This window comes from Indicator indicator, chromosome 16, assembly GCF_027791375.1.
Source record: "Indicator indicator isolate 239-I01 chromosome 16, UM_Iind_1.1, whole genome shotgun sequence".
NCBI lineage: Eukaryota > Metazoa > Chordata > Aves > Piciformes > Indicatoridae > Indicator > Indicator indicator.
This window is the reverse complement of record NC_072025.1, coordinates 18,117,445-18,138,954: the sequence shown is the minus strand read 5'-3', so window position 1 is coordinate 18,138,954 and position 21,510 is coordinate 18,117,445. Positions and strand designations below refer to the sequence as shown.

Genomic DNA, 21,510 nt, shown 5'->3' with positions numbered 1-21,510 from the left:
GTTTGAGCTGTGCCAGGGGAGGGTTAGATTGGACATGAGGAAAAACTTCCTTAGTGAGAGAGTGGTGAGGGGTTGGAACAGGCTGCCCAGGGAGATGCTGGAGGTGTTCAAGAAGCTGTAGATGTGGTGCTTCAGGATATGGTTTAGTGGTCATGGTGGTTGGGTTATGGTTGGACTCGATGAGCTTAAAGGTCTTGTTGCAGCCTTAGTGATTCTGTGACACCCCTAAGAGCACCCACTGGTGTTGGTGGGGTGGAAGCAGACAGCTTACACTGCACTTCCAATATGCTTTTACAACTTCTGTCAGATGCAGTATGCAGGTTTCCACTGTGAGAGACTGGCTGCAGTGTAGCTTTGCTGCTGCCCATGGCAGGCTGTGCCATCTGAGCCCAGTGTGAGCAGTGAACTCCAAGAGCCCTGTAGACAAAGCTGGAAGCAGGTCTGCTGCATGCAAACCCAGCCCCTTCGTTTGTTTTGCTGCTCTCCAGATGCCAGCAGATGTTCAGAAGTGAGGAAGGGATTAAAATACTGCCAGGACACACATCCTGGGAAAATATGGTCCAATTTTCTCATCACATTTCTTCCCCAAAGGTCTTAAATCCTATGAGGCTGTCTCCCTCCTGTAAGACAGTGCAGCTGGCAGCACTGCAGAGCTGAGAGGAGCTGAAGGATGCTCTGCCACAAGCACCAGCACTGATACTGTCATTTTCTGCCTGCACAACCCCTTCTGAATACATCAACACCACATACTCTGCATCCTTCATTTGCTGGACTGAAACAGTTTGACAAAGAACTGATGGAAGGCCAAGTCAGACCACCATCAGTTTACTGAACAGCCCACCCTGCAGAGTGCTGCCAGATGTCTTCTTCAGGCTCCAGCTCTTCAGCACATGCTGGTGGGAAGTCCAGCAGGCCATTACTGATGGTATCTTCATCTTAGACAGATGGACTTTTGTTAAAAAGGATGGAGAGGCACCAGGGAGCACAGGCCAGAGAGACCTGAGCTGCTAAGCAAGAGGGTTTAATTAGTAACTGTCTTGGCAAAAAGGGAATAAAACTGAATACACACATTCTGAGGTGGAAAGGTCTCAGTTCAAGAAGGACCTCAGGAAACTGCTTGAGAGAGTCCTGCACAGAGCCACAAAGCTGCTGCAGGCAGTGGAACATCTCCCTGTGAGGACAGGCTGAGGGATTTGGGGCTCTGGAGCTTGGAGCAGAGGAGCCTGGGGGGTGACCTCATTCCTGGTGATCAAGATGTGCAGGGCAGTGTTGGGAGGATGGAGCCAGGCTCTGCTCAGGGATGTCCAACGACAGGACAAGGGACAGTGGGGGCAAGCTGGAGCAGAGGAGGTGCCACAGGAACATAAGGGAAAACTTTGTCACTGTGAGGGTGCCAAAGCCCTGGAGCAGGCTGCCCAGAGAGGTTGTGGAGTCTCCTCTGGAGACATTCCAACCCTACCTGGATGTGTTCCTGTGTGACCTGCCCTGGGTGCTCCTGCTCTGGCAAGGGGGTTGGACTGGATGAGCTTTGGAGGTCCCTTCCAACCCCTAACATTCTGTGATTGTGGGACCATTCCAATCTTGTCTTCAAAGCAAAGAGCCATACACCAAAGTCACAGCCATGAAGCTTTTTAATTAACAGAGTACACCTTTTATTCTAAGACAACTTCAAGGTGCCAATTAAAGTCACAATTATTGTAGAGACACAAATCAGTTAAGGGTCTTCCCAATCACCATTTTTTGCCCAGTTTACTGTAAGATTTATGTTTTGCTCCTAGATGGACAGAGTAAGTACTGAGAACTTTCACCATAACCAGTGTCTGATTCCAGAATGGACCAAAAACTATCAGCAGCAGACAGTTAAGTTTTAAACTGGAATAATAAAACTGTGAAGTAGCTGGTTCCTCAATAGTATGATGAGAAGAAATGGTCCTTAGTGTAATAAACATTCTTGTTCCTATTGATTCTAGAGTAAGAATTTACACCAGATATTAGAAGCAAATCAATGCAATCCTCACTACTCTTACATCTACATGGGTCAGGGGGGTTTGTTCAAATACAAATAGTGTATTTTATTGCTCCCAAAGTCATAAATGACTATTAAAAAGTCATGAGTTGAGGCATCTTTGGCAGGTCCCTCTGTTCAAGATGGATCTTTCTTTGGCAGGTAACTCTGTTCAAGATACTTTCAGCAGTCTTCATAAAGGATTTCATCTACTTGGACATCATTTGCTGCCACAGGCACTGATTCACAAATCTGTTCCCTAAAGGCCAAGGCAATGGTGTAAGGCTTCCCCCTGGGGTGTTTCATGCATCTTTCAAGGTAGGTATCATAATATCCTTTCCCTCTTCCCAGTCTGTTGCCTTTTTTGTCAAACCCAAGGCCTGGCATGAAGATAAGGTCAAGACCTCCTGTAGAAAAAATGAAAGAGGTATTAGTGGGTGCCCTGTGGATTTGCTGATGGCTCAACTGCACCCAGCTTCAGACAGGAGCAAAAATGCAAGCTTTGTGTTTTGCAAAATGCTTCCCTTTCTTTGATCAGATGAAAAATACTCTGAATACTAAGCTTCTACATTTACATTTCCATCTTATCAATTGCATACTAGATCAGCTGCAAAATACTTAGACCTTCAAAAGCTAGAAGGAAAAAAAAAATAAAACACCCTACATTATTACAACAAATTTCTTCTATCATTTTAACCCCACACAATTCCAAATACTGATGATTATGGCTCTAAACCCAGGCAGAGACTGAACTCAGGGAAAATTAAATGCAGGAGGAATCAGAAAATCAAATGAACATCAACATCAGGAACAACAATAGGAAAGGGAAATAAAATGAAAAGGAGACATCTAAGAGAGAGAGCATCTGCTGGACACAGCTGTAAGATGTCATGAACCTTCACTCAACCTCCCAGCCCCAAAAAGCCTTGAGCATCATGCAGTCTGGAGATGGGCACTGCCCTCTTAGATCAAGACCAAGATTTGGAGGCTGGTCTCTTTGCCAAACCAGGTTCCTCCTCTCCCAGAGGAGCTTCTTCCTGAGCAGCCAGCAACTGTCCCAGCTGCTCCAGAAGCACACACAGGTGTTCTGCTTGCCTGCCCTGAATATGCCTCCTTCTGGAGGGATGTGAGGGCTCCCCAAGATGCTTCTGAGACAGCACTTGAGTGGCACTCAAAATCAGATCAAGCACTCAACAAGCTGGGTAAGCTGCCAGTCACCTGCACAAAACAGGTGCAAGTGGACAGCCAGACCCTGACAGCAGACCCCACCAAGCAACTCCTGAGGAAAAGGCAAGACCTGCCAAGGCCTTTGTTCTTGCCCTGTGCATACTCTGTGACTGGATGTGGGTTGGCACCGTGCCAGGCAGCCAGACAATTTCCACTCAGCTGCCTGCTTGTTCCAGGAGCTGATTCACATCCCTGCCAGGTAGGCAAAGGCTGCCAGGCTGAGCCCCTGCCAGGCAGGGAGGCAGCTGGGTGCAGATTGCCATCACTTCTGCAAGGCTTGTTGGTTCAGTGTGAGAAGGCTTGCAAGGACTTCCAAACAAATGAGCTTGGCTGGCCTGCTGCTGCCTGCTGAACTCAGGAACATCCCCTCACCAATTTCACAATGCAAGGGAAGTCTTTCCCCACCTGCTTCTGTAGCAGACATGCTTGAGGAGAGGAGGGCAAGAGCAGCAGTGGAAGGACAGCACAGAGCAAGCTACAGCTGACACCAGTCTGGAAAGAAAACAAATGCTGAGTCTCAGACCACTGCTGCTTCCTTCTTACAGCAGCAGTACTCAACCTTGAGCTGCTTTCCACAGCTACCTTCTGCTCCTCTTCCAGGGCTAGGATGTGTCAGGTATTTTTCTGCTTTTCCTATGCCCAAAGATACTTTCCTGTGCTGTTTTGAACTGTGCTGCTCTCACTACATCTACCTAAGGAATGATGACCAACACTCAAGGTGTGTGGGAGCATGTACTGGAAAAGCCAGAGCTAAGCAGAATTTTTCAGTTCCAGGGAATCTTATCCGAGATCCTGTATCAATCTGAACTCAGCCTGCAAGAGCAAGTTAAAGATCCCCCAAAGACCAACTCATCTGCACACACTTCCCAGGCTCCTGGAGATTTTCTTCCACTGTTCATTGTTCAGAGAAGAGTCACTGTTGTGAACACTCATCCACCAACACCTGACCACTTGATCAGGACACTGATATAAAACATGCAAGGCAACACAGCATGAAATGCCTAGAGATCAATCTTGCAAATCCAGCATCACCCGCTTAACAAGCACGGCTTTCTGCAAGAGGGCAGGGGAGGAAGAGGAGGGATTAGCCAAAGGGCAGACCACAGAGTGTCAGTGGGTGGAACAAAAAGGAGACTGAATGTTTCACCATGCTGCAGTCAACTTTTGATTCCCAGGACAAATGGCAAACAGAGGAAAAGAGGCATGAGGGCAGACATCGGGGCTCACCGTGTGCACCCCGTGGGACACACTGTGTCACAGCTCAGTGTTCAAGCTAAAACACACATCTGCCAACTGCCAGCCCCATGGACTAGGACCCAGAAACCAGCTGCCCATCTCCCTGTTAGCATGGGCATTAACAGATAGAATCATAGAATAGAATCATAGAATCAAGAAGGTTGGAAGAGACCTCAAAGATCATCGAGTCCAACCTGTCACCCTACACCTCATGCCTATCTAAACCATGGCACCAAGTGCCACGTCCAATCCCCTCTTGAACACCTCCAGGGATGGTGACTCCACCACCTCCCTGGGCAGCACATTCCAATGGCCAACCACTCTCTCTGTGAAGAACTTTCTCCTCACCTCCAGCCTAAACCTCCCCTGGTGCAGCTTGGGACTGTGTCCTCTTGTTCTGGTGCTGGCTGCCTGGGAGAAGAGACCAACCCCCTCCTGGCTACAACCTCCCTTCAGGTAGTTGTAGTCAAGCCCTCCCCAAGTTACTCCTGTGCTCACCACTTATCCTCTCCATAATTTGCTTCACCTTGGCTGTGTGTAGGTACTCAGGTGGCCCAGAAACTAACGTGGAGCACACACCAAGGATGCACAGAAACACTCTGCCCTGGGCTGGCTTTCAGCTGGTTTTGCTCCACCTGACTCTCATGGCAAAGAGAAGGAAACCTTTGCAGCTGCTGGCAGGTAAGAATGCACACATGGGGTGAAGGTGCAGAGTCAAAAGGTGTCTTTTCTCCTGACATTTGTAGCACAGACAGGAAGAAGACAGGTCAGGGGCAGCACTAAGGAAAGAGGGAATTGGCAGGAAGAGAGCAAAGAAAGATGTTTTTTGTGTAGTTTAACTGTTAGCAGCAGGCATACTTGAGTGAATTTAGATGGATTAAAGCACTGTGTTCTCTTCCGAGTTCTCTGGAGAAACAGAAACTGTTTTAATGAGTCAGCTCCTCTCTAATAATGGATTTTTTATGCTGAACAACTCAAACAAAGTTGTGCAAATCTTAGGATGAAAAATCAGGCTGTAAATGCTGCAATAGTTACCCTAATATTTTCCTTCTGCTGCAGCACTGCCTCTCCTCTGACTCCTGCCTGACACTCACACTGCACCAGACTGGGGGAAAATGGCAAGCAAGACTTGGAGCAGAAAAATGACACAGCTACCCTGCAAGGAGCCTGAGGGCAGCTCAGGCAGCATTAGCCTCAAACCCTGCCCCAGGATCCAGAATGACTGGCAGAGAGCTGAGTGGAGGAAATGCTTCCCTGCCACAACTTGGGGAGCAACAAACCCTCCTGTGGTGCCTGGGGCACTGCGGGGGGAAGAGCTGTCACAGGATGAGAGGTGACACACAGATGAGACCAAGATTGCACACACAGATGAGACCAAGATTGCAGACACAGAAGATTACTGTCAGCAGAGAGAGCACATCAACAGGATGGCATGGGAGAGTAGGAAGAGCTTAACCTTCTTGGATTGGGGCCCTCCTGTTCCAGGCCTTCAACACCCTCAGACAGGAGGCAGCCACAGACTCCCTGTTCCAGAGTCTCACCACCCTCCTACTGAAAAACTTCTTCCTCAGATCCAGCCTAACCCTGTACTCCCTCAGCTTCAAACCATTCCCCCTTGTCCTGTCTCTAGACACCCTCAGGAAAAGTCCCTCTGCAGCCTTCCTGGAGGATCTCTTCAGGTATTGGAAGGCAGCTCTGAGGTCCCCCCCCCCTGAGTCTTGTCTTCCTATGTCTTGTCTTGTCTGAACAACCCCAGCTCCCTCAGCCTGTCCTCACAGCAGAGGTGCTCCAGCCCTTGGATCATCTTTGTGTCCTCCTCTGAACTCACTCCACCAGCTCTGTGTCCTTCTTATGCTGGGGACACCAGAACTGGAGGCAGGATTGGAGGTGGGGTCTCAGCAGAGCAGAGTCAAGGGGCAGAATCCCCTCTCTTGACATGCCAGGAGCCCAGAAAGCACACTCACAGCCTAGGGGGTTGTTCCAGGCAATCCATGCTGCTCCTGGAATGCTTGCTTGTGGCCTGCAGGTTTCTAAGGGCTGTAAACATTTTCTGAGGCAACAATGAATTGCTCCAGCTTCCATGTAGAGGATATCAGTGCTTCCTATATGCTTTAGTTAAGCTAGTGGATACCCCAGGGAGGTTAGCAGTTATGATGACAGTCACCTAATACTTGTTGTATCTGTGACATGAGCTCTTGTGGCCACAGCTCCTTCCCCGGTGTAGCCCCATGCATGAAATAATATCCCCTGACTTCTCTCAGTGGGCACATGGCCCTGCTGGCATGGCCACCCAGGTGTCACTGACCCTGCTGAACACAGCAGGGCCAGAGAACAGATTGATTTACAGGCTCACAGGTGGTCAGTGCTGCTGAACTGCTGGCATGCTGCCTGGCACTGCCAGTCCAAGTGAAACCCATATCTGCTCCAGGGGACATGATTCCCATGGTTAGTAAAGGCAGAAGAGTGCAAGTCTGGCACAGCTGGGTTTGCCCCTGCAGACACAGCCACAGGCTCCTCTGCCAGATGCTGGGGCATACACCACAGACCCTCAACAAGAACACTGCTGTGCTGCTCTGCCACACAGCCTCCTACCACTAAAGGTACTCTGGACTGGAGGAAACACAAAAAAGCCCCAGCATTGCCTCAAGGCCACCGAGAGGCATCACCTGAGACCAAACTAGAGGAGACAGGCCAAGTTCTGTGTAGTGTGGATAGGGCCAGCCTGTGCCACTTGGCCCTGCGTTACCCAGCACTGCAGACACAGTCCTGGCTTCAGAGCCCTGTGGGGCTGCCCAGGAGCAGCCTGTCTGCACTGCCTTGCAGACATCTCTGCAGACACAGCCTGTGCCACAGAGAAGTGAAATGGCTTGGCCAAGGCCTCAGGAAGCATGTGGCAAGGCAAGGGCCAGAAGGCAGCTGTGCAGGCTGTGCCCTCCTGCCTCCAGCATCAGACCCCAAGGGCAGCCTCCCTCCCCTCGCTGCTGTTCTGAGCAGCAGTGCAGGCTTCTGGTTCCTCCAGGCAGCAGTGGTGAATCTCAGGTTGGCACTGCATTTTTCATTACCCTTCACGATGGTATCAGGTCTGATTTGTTCCCCAGGGAAGGATTTTCTCCTTGCACCTCATTACCTCTCTGCTCCTTAATCTGCTATTCCTGGTTGAAATGCCAGAACTGTTCTTGACAACAGTTAATTATAGAAGACTCCATCACTGCACAGATCCAGGTCATGGCAAGACTGCTGGGGACTTGTCCTGCCCTCAGAAGGAGCAGTCAGCAGGGTCCCTTTCCTCCCAGGTCTGAAGGGGCTCCACCAGTCCCCTGTCAGCCGCCATGCGGGGTCACTCACCTCCTCCTACACAGCCAGACAGCCCTAATGGGAGATGACACTGAGATACTGTCACCCCACCTTATCAGCCCCCACTGCCACTTGCTTTGTGGACACAGCAAAGTGCCTGGGACCCAGCAAAGTGGGAGCTAGGACTCTTTTGATCCTCATCTCCAAAGCTCTTAAAGGAGGATGAGGCAGAGGCCAGCCAGCAGCAGCTCTTCTGTCCCTGCTCACAGCTCAGACACCTTTGAAGCTCAAGCCTACAAGCAATCAGCTCTGCTTGCCACTGTGTTGCTCCTCACAGCAGCAGCTGTGCAGTCTGAGCTTCTCCCTGAAGCACAGAAGTTTGTGCCCTGTTTACTCCATCAGCACAAGGCTGGCTTGATGCTCCCAGCCTGGTACCTCGGGCAAGAAGCAGCTTCTCAGCAGTTGGGTTTTTCCCATGCACAGCTCACTCTGCAGTGGCAGGCAGGGATCTCCCCTGCTTTGTTTGGATTTAAATCACAGAACAGAGTCATAGAATGTTTTGACTAGGAAGGGACCTTTAAAAAATGGTTACAGAAGGTGTAGGAGCAGAAGACTCAGGACAAGCACAACATCCTGTTGAAAGGAGAGGCATATTTCTGGTGTTATGCACACCATAAACAATGTCAGCTCAGCTGCACACCACCTCTGCAGAGCTGAGAAGTGTTTGAAAGCTGTTCAGTTAAAAGGAATGGAAGCTTGCCTCGGTCCTTTTCTGATCCAGCAAGGGCCACGGTGGAGAAAAGAAACACAACCTTTGCAGGAAAACCTTTGCAGAATGGAAAGGGTGCAGGAACCATCTGCCTGTGGATCTGCTGCCCCAGCACAAAGGAAAGAATTAATCACTTGATTTTGATGCTTTCAGTGTCAGCTTTGGTGACATGGAGGGTATGAGCCAATCAGCTGGACTAGCTTAGAAACTTCTAATGAGTGACAGAGTCATTACTGTAACTTTAATTACTGCCAGCACCAGCACAGTTAGGAGGCCTCTTGGGTAGGTGTTAGCTCCTCGACATACGCTCTGCAGGGCACAGAGCATCATCTTGTTCTCTTATTTACACAGTGCCCAACACTGTGGCCTGGGTTAATCACCAGGCCTTGGGGATACCAAATGCAGAGAAGGAAATATTTCAGTTGTGCTGCAGCAAAGCCAATCCCTTCTCCTCTAGGCCTACTGCAAAGCCTTCTCCTCAGACAGCCCTGGGTGCCCATCAGAGCACTGCTGAGGCTGCTGTCAGCTTGGTGGTTCTTCCTGAGGAAAGTTTTGTGTCTTTGCTTCCCAAGGAGCATCTCTGTGTTACACACTCACCCTGGTATAAGGTCAGAAAGGGATCTGCCAGGTCTGCTCACTACGGCCCTAACCCACACCCTACCCAGGTGCATGGCTCATGGAAGGGCTGGGATTGCTTCCAGAGGAAACCAACTCCTTATCCCAACCAAGCCCTGAGGAAGCTAGACACTTTTATATTCCCAAGCAAGTGAGCAAAGAGACAAAAGAATTGATTCCCCTTTGCTGCCACTGGTAAACGTTTGGCAAAAGGCACTCAGCCCAAAGCAAGGATGCTGCCTGACCTGCCACCAGCGCAGAGGATGGCAGCCACAGTTACACTGCTGAACTCGATCCCAGACACTGCTGAAATGCAAATCAAATCCTTGAAACTGAAAGGAAACCCTTGCCCCATAATTGCTCACATGATACAGCCTTTGAAAACCAGCAGCAGAAGCTCAGCATGAATCCTCATCTCCTTGGAAACCTCAGTTTACAACCCAGAGGATCAGATCCTCAGGTACTCTCACCAGCACTGCTCCACTGACTCCCCTCTTCACCAGCCTTGGCAGCTACATGAAAAATACCCTGAGTTACTGACAGGAATTTGAGAAAAATCAATTCTCTTCTCTTGTAGATACTTGCTGTTGGTTGGTCACAAACAGCTCCCTGCCAGTGCTCGCTCTGTCGTCCCCTCGTGATCCCACACAGCTCCCTGACAGCACTGAAAGTTGTGGTTTACATTGCAGTGAAAAAACAGCAGTCAGGAGCTTTCCCTCCAGGTGTTTCCCCCTGTGGGAACACCTTTAATCCTGTGCTACCACAGCACTTCAAGGACTCACTCTTTGCTAACTACTCATGGACATCTCCTGCTTTAGAAGGAGAGACAGAGATGCTTCCCTTTTTCACCCAGCCAGGCACAGGAATCAAAACTCAAGGCATCACATCTAAATCCCACAGGCTCCATTCATGGTCTCCTGCTACAGGGCACACCACGAGGGATTCACAGCATCACAGAATGTTAGGGACTGGAACAGACCTCCAGAGATCATCCAGTCCAACCCCCCCTGCCAGAGCAGGACCACCCAGGCCAGGTCACACAGGAACACATCCAGGCAGGTCTTGAAAGTCTGCATAGAAGGAGGCTCCACAACCTCTCTGGGCAGCCTGCTCCAGGACTTCACCACCCTCACCATACAGAAGTGTCTGCTCATGTTGAGGTGGAACCTCCTGGGCTCTTGGAACCTTGGTCCTTGTCCTATCACTGGGCACCACTGAAAAGAGCCTGGCACCTTCATCCTGACACTCACCCTCCAGATATTTGTGGACATTGATCAGATCCCCTCTCAGCCTTCTCTTCTCCAGACTAAACAGCCCCAGGGCTCTCAGTCTTTCTTCACAGCAGAGATGTTCCAGTCCCCCAGTCATCCTCAGAGCCTCTGTTGGACTCTCTCCAGCAGATGCCTGTCTCACTTGAAGTGGGAAGCCCAGAACTGGACACAATATTGCAGGTGTGGTGTCACCAGGGCAGAGTAGAGGGGAAGGAGAACCTCCCTAGACCTGCTGGCCACACTTTCCATACTGCAGCCCAGGAAGCCATGCTTTTAACAGCAGGGGCAATGACTTGGTTTATTTTCATTCCTGTCTGTGCACAGGAATTGCAGGCACCTGCAAGGTTTTGCATCCTTTGGTCTTCTAAGAGACATTTTAGCCCCTTCCATGCGTACCCATCACCTACCAATCTAATTTTTGCATACACACAGATGCCAAGCAGCCTGTCTCCTCTGCAATCCACACACCCCAGGTAATTGGTCCACTAGCAGGACTGAGCCAGCTCCTGTTATTACTTCAATAAAACATTTGGCAGAAAATAGAACCATCAGCAGAATCTACAAACAAGCACCGAGCAGCTCAGCGTTTATCTGTCTGCTCATCCATGTCAGTGCTTGGTGTCAGCATGAAACATTGGGCTCCACACTTCACACTTGCCCTGCTGAACTACAGCAGAGTAAAATATTTATGCTGCTCCCTGAGAAGCTACAGGATAGCCATCAGTCATACAGGGTTAAAACAATGGAGTGGCAGCCCCTCAGCCCTTATTAAAGCTGCAAAACACACTAAGAAGGCTGCCTGAGCTGCTCCTATGCTGCTCAGCAGGGACCAGGCAAACACTCTCCCATTTGGAATTCATTTAAAATCAAACCTTAGCAATCTGGTGCCAATGCATTTGAAAGGTTAAATGCACTGCACAGCAGCAGCTGCAACAGAATCACAGAATGGGTTGGGTTGAAAAGGATCTCCAAAGGTCATCCAGTCCAACCCCCCTGCAGTCAGCAGGGACATCTTCCACTAGAGCAGGATGCTCAGAGCCTTGTCCAGCCTGACCTTGAATACCTCCAGGATGGGACCTCAACTACCTGCCTGGGCAACCTGTTGCTGTGTTCCAGCACCCTCGTGGTGCAGAACTTGTTCCTAACATCCAATCTAAATCTGCTCTGCTCTCAGTTCAAACCATTACTCTTTGTCCTATCACTGCAGGCCGTTGCAAACAGTCCCTCTGCAGCCTTCTTGTACTGGCAGGCTGCTGTTAGGTCTCCCTGAGGCCTTCTCTTCTGCAGGCTGAACACCCCCAGCTCTCCCAGCCTGGCCTTGTAGCAGAGGTGCTCCAGCCCCCTGATCATTTTCGTGGCCCTCCCCTGGACCTTCTCCCTCAGGTCCATATCCTTCTTGTGTTGAGGGCCCCTGAGCTGGACACAGCACTGCAGGTAAGGTCTTCCCAGCCCTGCACAAATAAACCTATCCTGCTCCATAAATGAATATCCTTTCAGGTGTCATTAGGGATGCTGCTGTCCAAGGCTAAGACTTGTGTTCCAGTCTAGCTGGTTTCACAACCTGGGAGGGCTATGTGAGGCTTTAACCATCACACTCACATCCCCTGAGGTTTAACTTGCAGTCACCTGAGGTCTAGTGTCTCATTTTCAGACTCTGCCAAATGTCTGCCCAAAAGAACATCTGAATAAGTACTTTTGTATTTCACTATTATTCAGCAAGCCTGCAGAAGCCCCTTAAAAACCCCAGAATCACTCAGTGCCACCCACAGAAGTGCCTGGGTTTGCAAATTCAGAGAAAAAGATAGAACTGCTTGGAAATGCTTCAGCTGCCAGCCTGTGACAAATGACTTCTGTGCTCCTGATGTTCAGATATGTGAGCAGAGTTGGAACAGCCTGATTGGGACTACATGGACAAGGAAAAATGTTTGGTTTAAAGGCTTGCAGCTGGATTTTCCTGGGATTTTAAACCATCAAAACACTCTGAAAGAAGATGTACCAAGGAGAGGACATTAGAGCCACTTTACAGCACATCAATGCATGGCATTCAGTCAGCAAATGCTGACTGCAGATCTGCTCCTTTAAAGACACAAGGCCCTGGTGCTTGAACTGTCTGTGCTGGGATGGTCACAGCACTGCTGCAGCCCAAAATCCAAGGAGCTTTTGTTTTTACATTAAATTCTGTAAGGTTTTAAGAGCTACACTTCCTGCACTGTTTAGCTGAGCACTTATTTAAACCCTTCCACTCAACACATGTGCACTGCTTCGTTTCCTCACCCTTGGTCCTCTTTTGCATGCTGCTGGCTGTGTGTTTTTACACCAAAAGATGACAAAATGAATCATTTGGGTTTTTTTTGGTCAATACATCATGCCTCACTATCAATATTTCCAGTGCCCTTTGACTCACTCAGCAGAGAGCCTACTGTAAACTATAGAGAAGCGCTTGTGAAATGTAAATGGTTAAGAGCTCAGCTTCCCTGTCACTGCCTGAACCTGGCTCCTGTGGGGGTGACACTGTTTGGTGGGACCAGTGAGCAAGCCTGCAGGCAGAGTTTATTGAACATGAAGACTCAGCTGGTCTGGAGGTGATGGCACCTCCACTGTCAGTGTCAAACACGATAGCATCACAACAGCTGAGCACTCCTGCTTCTTCCAGCACAAGATTTTCTTCCATCTCTTTAAGCTTGCACAGCTTAAACCCCTCCTGGCTGTCCCTGGAATCCTCCACCTGCCTCACTCCAATCCCTGATTTTTTGGACACGTTAGGCTGGAGCCCTTGTTCTCCTCTGGGTCTGAGTGCAATGCCTGGATGAGATTTTAATTGTAGGAAAACAGCCTAAATGGCACCAAAGCTCCCCAGTAAGAGCATGGGATGCTGACACCTGCTGGCATAGGCCTTCACATCACTCCTGCACAGCAAGCTGCCACCCATTTACACCTCAAAAGCTGACTCCCATCTCACACACACCCCAGACAGCACAAGCAGGGACTGAGACCACTTATGATGCCAAATATGAAGACCAAGAGCTGTCCTTAAACCACGAAACAGCAACATGAGTCTCCTGTTCCCTGAAAGCCAGTAGCTCTTGGCCAGGTCCTGGCAGTGTATTTTGAGTCTCAACAAAGACAAAGAGGATTAACTGTGCCAGGAAGACAAATCCTTTGGAGCTGGAAAAGTGCTGACCTGATTTAATTGCCAACTAAGCTGGCAGAAAACCAATCCTAGGAAAAAGAAAGAAAGGGGTGGGGGAAGTAGTAATTTCCTGGCACATTCATGAGCTGAACTTGCTCAGCAGTGAGCACTGGAGATGGCACTGGAGTTGGGAGGATGAGGGGAGCACAGAGCTGGAAGCAACACAAAGGCAGCAGGACTGTCCCTTCTGGCACCAGTGGCTGTTAGCAGGGCTCAGCTGTCTCACCAAACTACCTTCAATCCACATAACCCTACCTACACACCTGGGAAGCAGGGAAAAGCTTCCTCTCCTGTTCTCCAGATGCTGGGCATAGAGGCACTGAGATGAGCTTGGTGCTGCCTCTTCCTTTCCAAAAACAACTCAGCTCTGGTGAGACCCCACCTGGAGTACTGCATCCAGTTCTGGAGTCCCTATTACAAGAAGGATCTGGGGGTGCTGGAAGGTGTCCAGAGAAGGGCCACCAGGATGATCAGAGGGCTGGAGCTCCTCTCCTATGAGGACAGACTGAGAGAGTTGGGGCTGTTCAGTCTGGAGAAGAGAAGGCTCTGAGGTGACCTTCTTGTGGCCTTCCAGTATCTGAAGGGGGCTTCAAGAAAGCTGGGGAGGGACTTTTAAGGTGTCAGGGAGTGATAGGACTGGGGGGGATGGAGCAAAACTAGAAATGGATAGATTCAGATTGGATGTTAGGAAGAAGTTTTACACCATGAGGGTGGTGAGACACTGGAACAGGTTACCCAGGGAGGTGGTGGAAGCCTCATCCCTGGAGGTTTTTGCAGCCAGGCTGGATGTGGCTGTGAGCAACCTGCTGTAGTGTGAGGTGTCCCTGCTCATGGCAGGGGGGTTGGAACTGAATGATCCTTGAGGTCCCTTCCAACCCTAACGATTCTGTGATTCTATAAAGGGAGACCAAAACATCTGTTTGGATTAACTTCCACAGCCAGACACATGCAAGTTTGTATCTGCCCTGTATGAATCTGCTGTACAGACTCACAGCACACTCCAGACATGGACCTAAGCTCTTGTTTGTTTTTAAAAGACTCCTGTTTCTAGGAAACAGTATGAGGAACATGCCAGTGCCACTGTTCACACTCAGAATTAGCCCTCTGAAACAAAGCACTCGAGAGCTACTTGCAGTGAAATTGAAAGCCCTTGCCTGTGTTGCTTTCACTTCTCTTTAAACTTCAATTGATTACAGCAGAAGGAATCTTTTCAATTGTTTTGCTGAGTGCAAGGAGAATGTTTTCTGCAAGCAGGCAAACATGGATGTGACACTGGAAATGATTACAAGGAAAAGAGCTGGTTTCAAGCCTTTGTGAACTTTAGGAAAGCAAACAGCTGTAGTGGTGCTCTCAGAGCTCTCAGCCCTCCAGGCTCACTGCAGGCACAGCTGGCACTGGTGGTATTAAGACGAAACCACAGAATGCTTACAGGGTAGTCTGTACCAAGGAAATTTAGGACACAAGGACACCAAAGGGCATCACCAAAGGCACACCACAGAAACAGGTCAACTTTTGCATTTCAGGGCATTCTTTCAGAAGCCTGTCAAAGAAGGAGACTCTTTGTAGCCATTGCTGTACCTGCTGCTGAGCAGAGGCACTGGTGGAAGCTTGGCTGCAAGTGTCTGCATGCAGCTAGCAAACTGGGTGCTGATTGTTAAGCTGTTTCAGAGGGCTGTGGAAGCTGGTGCAGACATCAAGGGGAAGAGCAGACCCCAGCTCCAGGCTTGAGCAATCCCAGTGTCAGTGCTGCAGTCCCACATCTTTCACCTGGAGGCTGGGATGCAGAAACCCCTCTGAGGGAAGCAGTTCCTATCACAGCTGGCTCCAACTCCTCAAATATTTTATTTCCAAACAAGTATTTTCCTAGCTCTACCTGTTATGGAACAAGCTAGAGAGAAGAATGTACAATTATTTTATGGATCATTAATAATGGCACAGGCCTTTTGGTAATCATTATGGGATACCTGTGTGAAGAATGTCTTTGCCTGGGCATAGCATTTTCTCTCAGGCATCTTTTCTCCCAAACAAAATCAGAGATTGCAAAGGCTGAGAGAGCAATGGCTGGAACTCTTACAGGTCTGGAAGAGCTTCTGTATGAGAATAAGAAAATGGGCAGAGTTTGACAGAAGAAGATGCAACAGATACAATACAGCTTTAACCGAACAGCTAATAATGAGAAGAAAGTCAATCAAACACCCTTCTGTACTCCTCATCATAGCAGAAGGAGGTGTCACCTGAGGTGAGAGCAGCCAATTTAGAATTCATACAAGGAACATTAGGATTTCACCCATGGTAGGGCCACAATGGAATATTAACATCATCAGGAACATAATAGTTCCCATTACAGCTAACTAACCAGTGCAGCTCACAGCTGTCAGAAAGCAGCAGAGCCAAGAGCTTAAGGCAAATAAAATTAGCTGCTGCCCACAGGTAAAGGGAAACCAGAACTTGTTTGTAAGGGGATAAGCTGGGGGCTGCAGCTGCAGAGGCAGGAAGAAATTTCCCTTCCTAGATTCATAGAATGGATCAGGTTGGACGGGACCTTGAAGATCATCTTAGTTCCAACCCCCTGCTATGGGCAGGGACACCTCCCACTTAGACCACAGTGCTCAAGGCCTCATCCAACTTGGCCTTGAACACCTCCAGAGGGTACATCAATGACCTCCCTGGCAAACCTTTTCTAGTGTTTCCCCATCCTCACTGTAAAGACTGTCCTCACCTTTATTGCTACACAAGCAGCAGCACCTTGTGAGACTCCCTGACTTACAAAACACATGGTGCTGGACTGCATGTCCAGTGCTCTGATCCTGTCCTTTACAAAACACATGGTGCTGGACTGCATGCCCAGTGCTCTGATCCTGTCCTTACAAAACACATGGTGCTGGACTGCATGCCCAGTGCTCTGATCCTGTCCCTTACAAAACACATGGTGCTGGACTGCATGTCCAGTGCTCTGATCCTGTCCCTTACAAAACACATGGTGCTGGACTGCATGCCCAGTGCTCTGATCCTGTCCCTTACAAAACACATGGTGCTGGACTGCATGCCCAGTGCTCTGATCCTGTCCCTTACAAAACACATGGTGCTGGACTGCATGTCCAGTGCTCTGATCCTGTCCCTTACAAAACACATGGTGCTGGACTGCATGTCCAGTGCTCTGATCCTGTCCCTTACAAAACACATGGTGCTGGACTGCATGCCCAGTGCTCTGATCCTGTCCCTTACAAAACACATGGTGCTGGACTGCATGCCCAGTGCTCTGATCCTGTCCCTTACAAAACACATGGTGCTGGACTGCATGCCCAGTGCTCTGATCCTGTCCTTTACAAAACACATGGTGCTGGACTGCATGTCCAGTGCTCTGATCCTGTCCCTTACAAAACACATGGTGCTGGACTGCATGCCCAGTGCTCTGATCCTGTCCTTTACAAAACACATGGTGCTGGACTGCATGCCCAGTGCTCTGATCCTGTCCCTTACAAAACACATGGTGCTGGACTGCATGTCCAGTGCTCTGATCCTGTCCCTTACAAAACACATGGTGCTGGACTGCATGTCCAGTGCTCTGATCCTGTCCCTTACAAAACACATGGTGCTGGACTGCATGTCCAGTGCTCTGATCCTGTCCCTTACAAAACACATGGTGCTGGACTGCATGCCAGTGCTCTGATCCTGTCTCTTACAAAACACATGGTGCTGGACTGCATGCCCAGTGCTCTGATCCTGTCCTTTACAAAACACATGGTGCTGGACTGCATGTCCAGTGCTCTGATCCTGTCCTTTACAAAACACATGGTGCTGGACTGCATGCCCAGTGCTCTGATCCTGTCCTTACAAAACACATGGTGCTGGACTGCATGTCCAGTGCTCTGATCCTGTCCTTTACAAAACACATGGTGCTGGACTGCATGTCCAGTGCTCTGATCCTGTCCTTTACAAAACACATGGTGCTGGACTGCATGTCCAGTGCTCTGATCCTGTCCTTTACAAAACACATGGTGCTGGACTGCATGTCCAGTGCTCTGATCCTGTCCCTTACAAAACACATGGTGCTGGACTGCATGCCCAGTGCTCTGATCCTGTCCCTTACAAAACACATGGTGCTGGACTGCATGTCCAGTGCTCTGATCCTGTCCCTTACAAAACACATGGTGCTGGACTGCATGTCCAGTGCTCTGATCCTGTCCCTTACAAAACACATGGTGCTGGACTGCATGTCCAGTGCTCTGATCCTGTCCCTTACAAAACACATGGTGCTGGACTGCATGTCCAGTGCTCTGATCCTGTCCCTTACAAAACACATGGTGCTGGACTGCATGTCCAGTGCTCTGATCCTGTCCCTTACAAAACACATGGTGCTGGACTGCATGTCCAGTGCTCTGATCCTGTCCTTTACAAAACACATGGTGCTGGACTGCATGTCCAGTGCTCTGATCCTGTCCTTTACAAAACACATGGTGCTGGACTGCATGCCAGTGCTCTGATCCTGTCCTTTACAAAACACATGGTGCTGGACTGCATGTCCAGTGCTCTGATCCTGTCCTTTACAAAACACATGGTGCTGGACTGCATGCCCAGTGCTCTGATCCTGTCCCTTACAAAACACATGGTGCTGGACTGCATGTCCAGTGCTCTGATCCTGTCCCTTACAAAACACATGGTGCTGGACTGCATGCCCAGTGCTCTGATCCTGTCCCTTACAAAACACATGGTGCTGGACTGCATGTCCAGTGCTCTGATCCTGTCCTTTACAAAACACATGGTGCTGGACTGCATGTCCAGTGCTCTGATCCTGTCCTTTACAAAACACATGGTGCTGGACTGCATGTCCAGTGCTCTGATCCTGTCCTTTACAAAACACATGGTGCTGGACTGCATGTCCAGTGCTCTGATCCTGTCCCTTACAAAACACATGGTGCTGGACTGCATGTCCAGTGCTCTGATCCTGTCCTTTACAAAACACATGGTGCTGGACTGCATGTCCAGTGCTCTGATCCTGTCCTTTACAAAACACATGGTGCTGGACTGCATGTCCAGTGCTCTGATCCTGTCCTTTACAAAACACATGGTGCTGGACTGCATGCCCAGTGCTCTGATCCTGTCCTTTACAAAACACATGGTGCTGGACTGCATGTCCAGTGCTCTGATCCTGTCCCTTACAAAACACATGGTGCTGGACTGCATGTCCAGTGCTCTGATCCTGTCCCTTACAAAACACATGGTGCTGGACTGCATGTCCAGTGCTCTGATCCTGTCCCTTACAAAACACATGGTGCTGGACTGCATGTCCAGTGCTCTGATCCTGTCCCTTACAAAACACATGGTGCTGGACTGCATGTCCAGTGCTCTGATCCTGTCCTTACAAAACACATGGTGCTGGACTGCATGTCCAGTGCTCTGATCCTGTCCTTACAAAACACATGGTGCTGGACTGCATGTCCAGTGCTCTGATCCTGTCCCTTACAAAACACATGGTGCTGGACTGCATGCCCAGTGCTCTGATCCTGTCCCTTACAAAACACATGGTGCTGGACTGCATGTCCAGTGCTCTGATCCTGTCCCTTACAAAACACATGGTGCTGGACTGCATGTCCAGTGCTCTGATCCTGTCCCTTACAAAACACATGGTGCTGGACTGCATGTCCAGTGCTCTGATCCTGTCCTTTACAAAACACATGGTGCTGGACTGCATGTCCAGTGCTCTGATCCTGTCCCTTACAAAACACATGGTGCTGGACTGCATGTCCAGTGCTCTGATCCTGTCCCTTACAAAACACATGGTGCTGGACTGCATGTCCAGTGCTCTGATCCTGTCCTTTACAAAACACATGGTGCTGGACTGCATGTCCAGTGCTCTGATCCTGTCCCTTACAAAACACATGGTGCTGGACTGCATGTCCAGTGCTCTGATCCTGTCCCTTACAAAACACATGGTGCTGGACTGCATGTCCAGTGCTCTGATCCTGTCCCTTACAAAACACATGGTGCTGGACTGCATGTCCAGTGCTCTGATCCTGTCCCTTACAAAACACATGGTGCTGGACTGCATGCCCAGTGCTCTGATCCTGTCCCTTACAAAACACATGGTGCTGGACTGCATGTCCAGTGCTCTGATCCTGTCCTTTACAAAACACATGGTGCTGGACTGCATGTCCAGTGCTCTGATCCTGTCCCTTACAAAACACATGGTGCTGGACTGCATGTCCAGTGCTCTGATCCTGTCCCTTACAAAACACATGGTGCTGGACTGCATGTCCAGTGCTCTGATCCTGTCCCTTACAAAACACATGGTGCTGGACTGCATGTCCAGTGCTCTGATCCTGTCCCTTACAAAACACATGGTGCTGGACTGCATGTCCAGTGCTCTGATCCTGTCCCTTACAAAACACATGGTGCTGGACTGCATGTCCAGTGCTCTGATCCTGTCCCTTACAAAACACATGGTGCTGGACTGCATGTCCAGTGCTCTGATCCTGTCCCTTACAAAACACATGGTGCTGGACTGCATGTCCAGTGCTCTGATCCTGTCCCTTACAAAACACATGGTGCTGGACTGCATGTCCAGTGCTCTGATCCTGTCCCTTACAAAACACATGGTGCTGGACTGCATGTCCAGTGCTCTGATCCTGTCCCTTACAAAACACATGGTGCTGGACTGCATGTCCAGTGCTCTGATCCTGTCCTTTACAAAACACATGGTGCTGGACTGCATGTCCAGTGCTCTGATCCTGTCCCTTACAAAACACATGGTGCTGGACTGCATGCCCAGTGCTCTGATCCTGTCCTTACAAAACACATGGTGCTGGACTGCATGTCCAGTGCTCTGATCCTGTCCCTTACAAAACACATGGTGCTGGACTGCATGTCCAGTGCTCTGATCCTGTCCTTTACAAAACACATGGTGCTGGACTGCATGTCCAGTGCTCTGATCCTGTCCCTTACAAAACACATGGTGCTGGACTGCATGTCCAGTGCTCTGATCCTGTCCCTTACAAAACACATGGTGCTGGACTGCATGCCAGTGCTCTGATCCTGTCCTTACAAAACACATGGTGCTGGACTGCATGCCAGTGCTCTGATCCTGTCCTTACAAAACACATGGTGCTGGACTGCATGTCCAGTGCTCTGATCCTGTCCCTTACAAAACACATGGTGCTGGACTGCATGTCCAGTGCTCTGATCCTGTCCCTTACAAAACACATGGTGCTGGACTGCATGTCCAGTGCTCTGATCCTGTCCCTTACAAAACACATGGTGCTGGACTGCATGTCCAGTGCTCTGATCCTGTCCTTTACAAAACACATGGTGCTGGACTGCATGTCCAGTGCTCTGATCCTGTCCTTTACAAAACACATGGTGCTGGACTGCATGTCCAGTGCTCTGATCCTGTCCCTTACAAAACACATGGTGCTGGACTGCATGTCCAGTGCTCTGATCCTGTCCCTTACAAAACACATGGTGCTGGACTGCATGTCCAGTGCTCTGATCCTGTCCCTTACAAAACACATGGTGCTGGACTGCATGTCCAGTGCTCTGATCCTGTCCCTTACAAAACACATGGTGCTGGACTGCATGTCCAGTGCTCTGATCCTGTCCCTTACAAAACACATGGTGCTGGACTGCATGCCCAGTGCTCTGATCCTGTCCCTTACAAAACACATGGTGCTGGACTGCATGTCCAGTGCTCTGATCCTGTCCCTTACAAAACACATGGTGCTGGACTGCATGTCCAGTGCTCTGATCCTGTCCCTTACAAAACACATGGTGCTGGACTGCATGCCCAGTGCTCTGATCCTGTCCCTTACAAAACACATGGTGCTGGACTGCATGCCAGTGCTCTGATCCTGTCCCTTACAAAACACATGGTGCTGGACTGCATGCCAGTGCTCTGATCCTGTCCTTA

At 49.7% G+C, this 21,510-nt stretch overlaps 1 protein-coding gene across 1 annotated transcript in view; it reads right to left on the bottom strand.

The window, feature by feature from the left end:
* Nucleotides 1–2,188: 2,188 nt before the first annotated feature.
* MTHFS (methenyltetrahydrofolate synthetase) overlaps nt 2,189–21,510 on the bottom strand; it is a 32,141-nt gene continuing 12,819 nt past the window's right edge. Inside the window, exon 3 of the mRNA XM_054388228.1 lies at nt 2,189–2,412. Within this exon, the coding sequence (XP_054244203.1) occupies nt 2,189–2,412 (224 nt within the window). The remainder of the gene's footprint in view (nt 2,413–21,510) is intronic.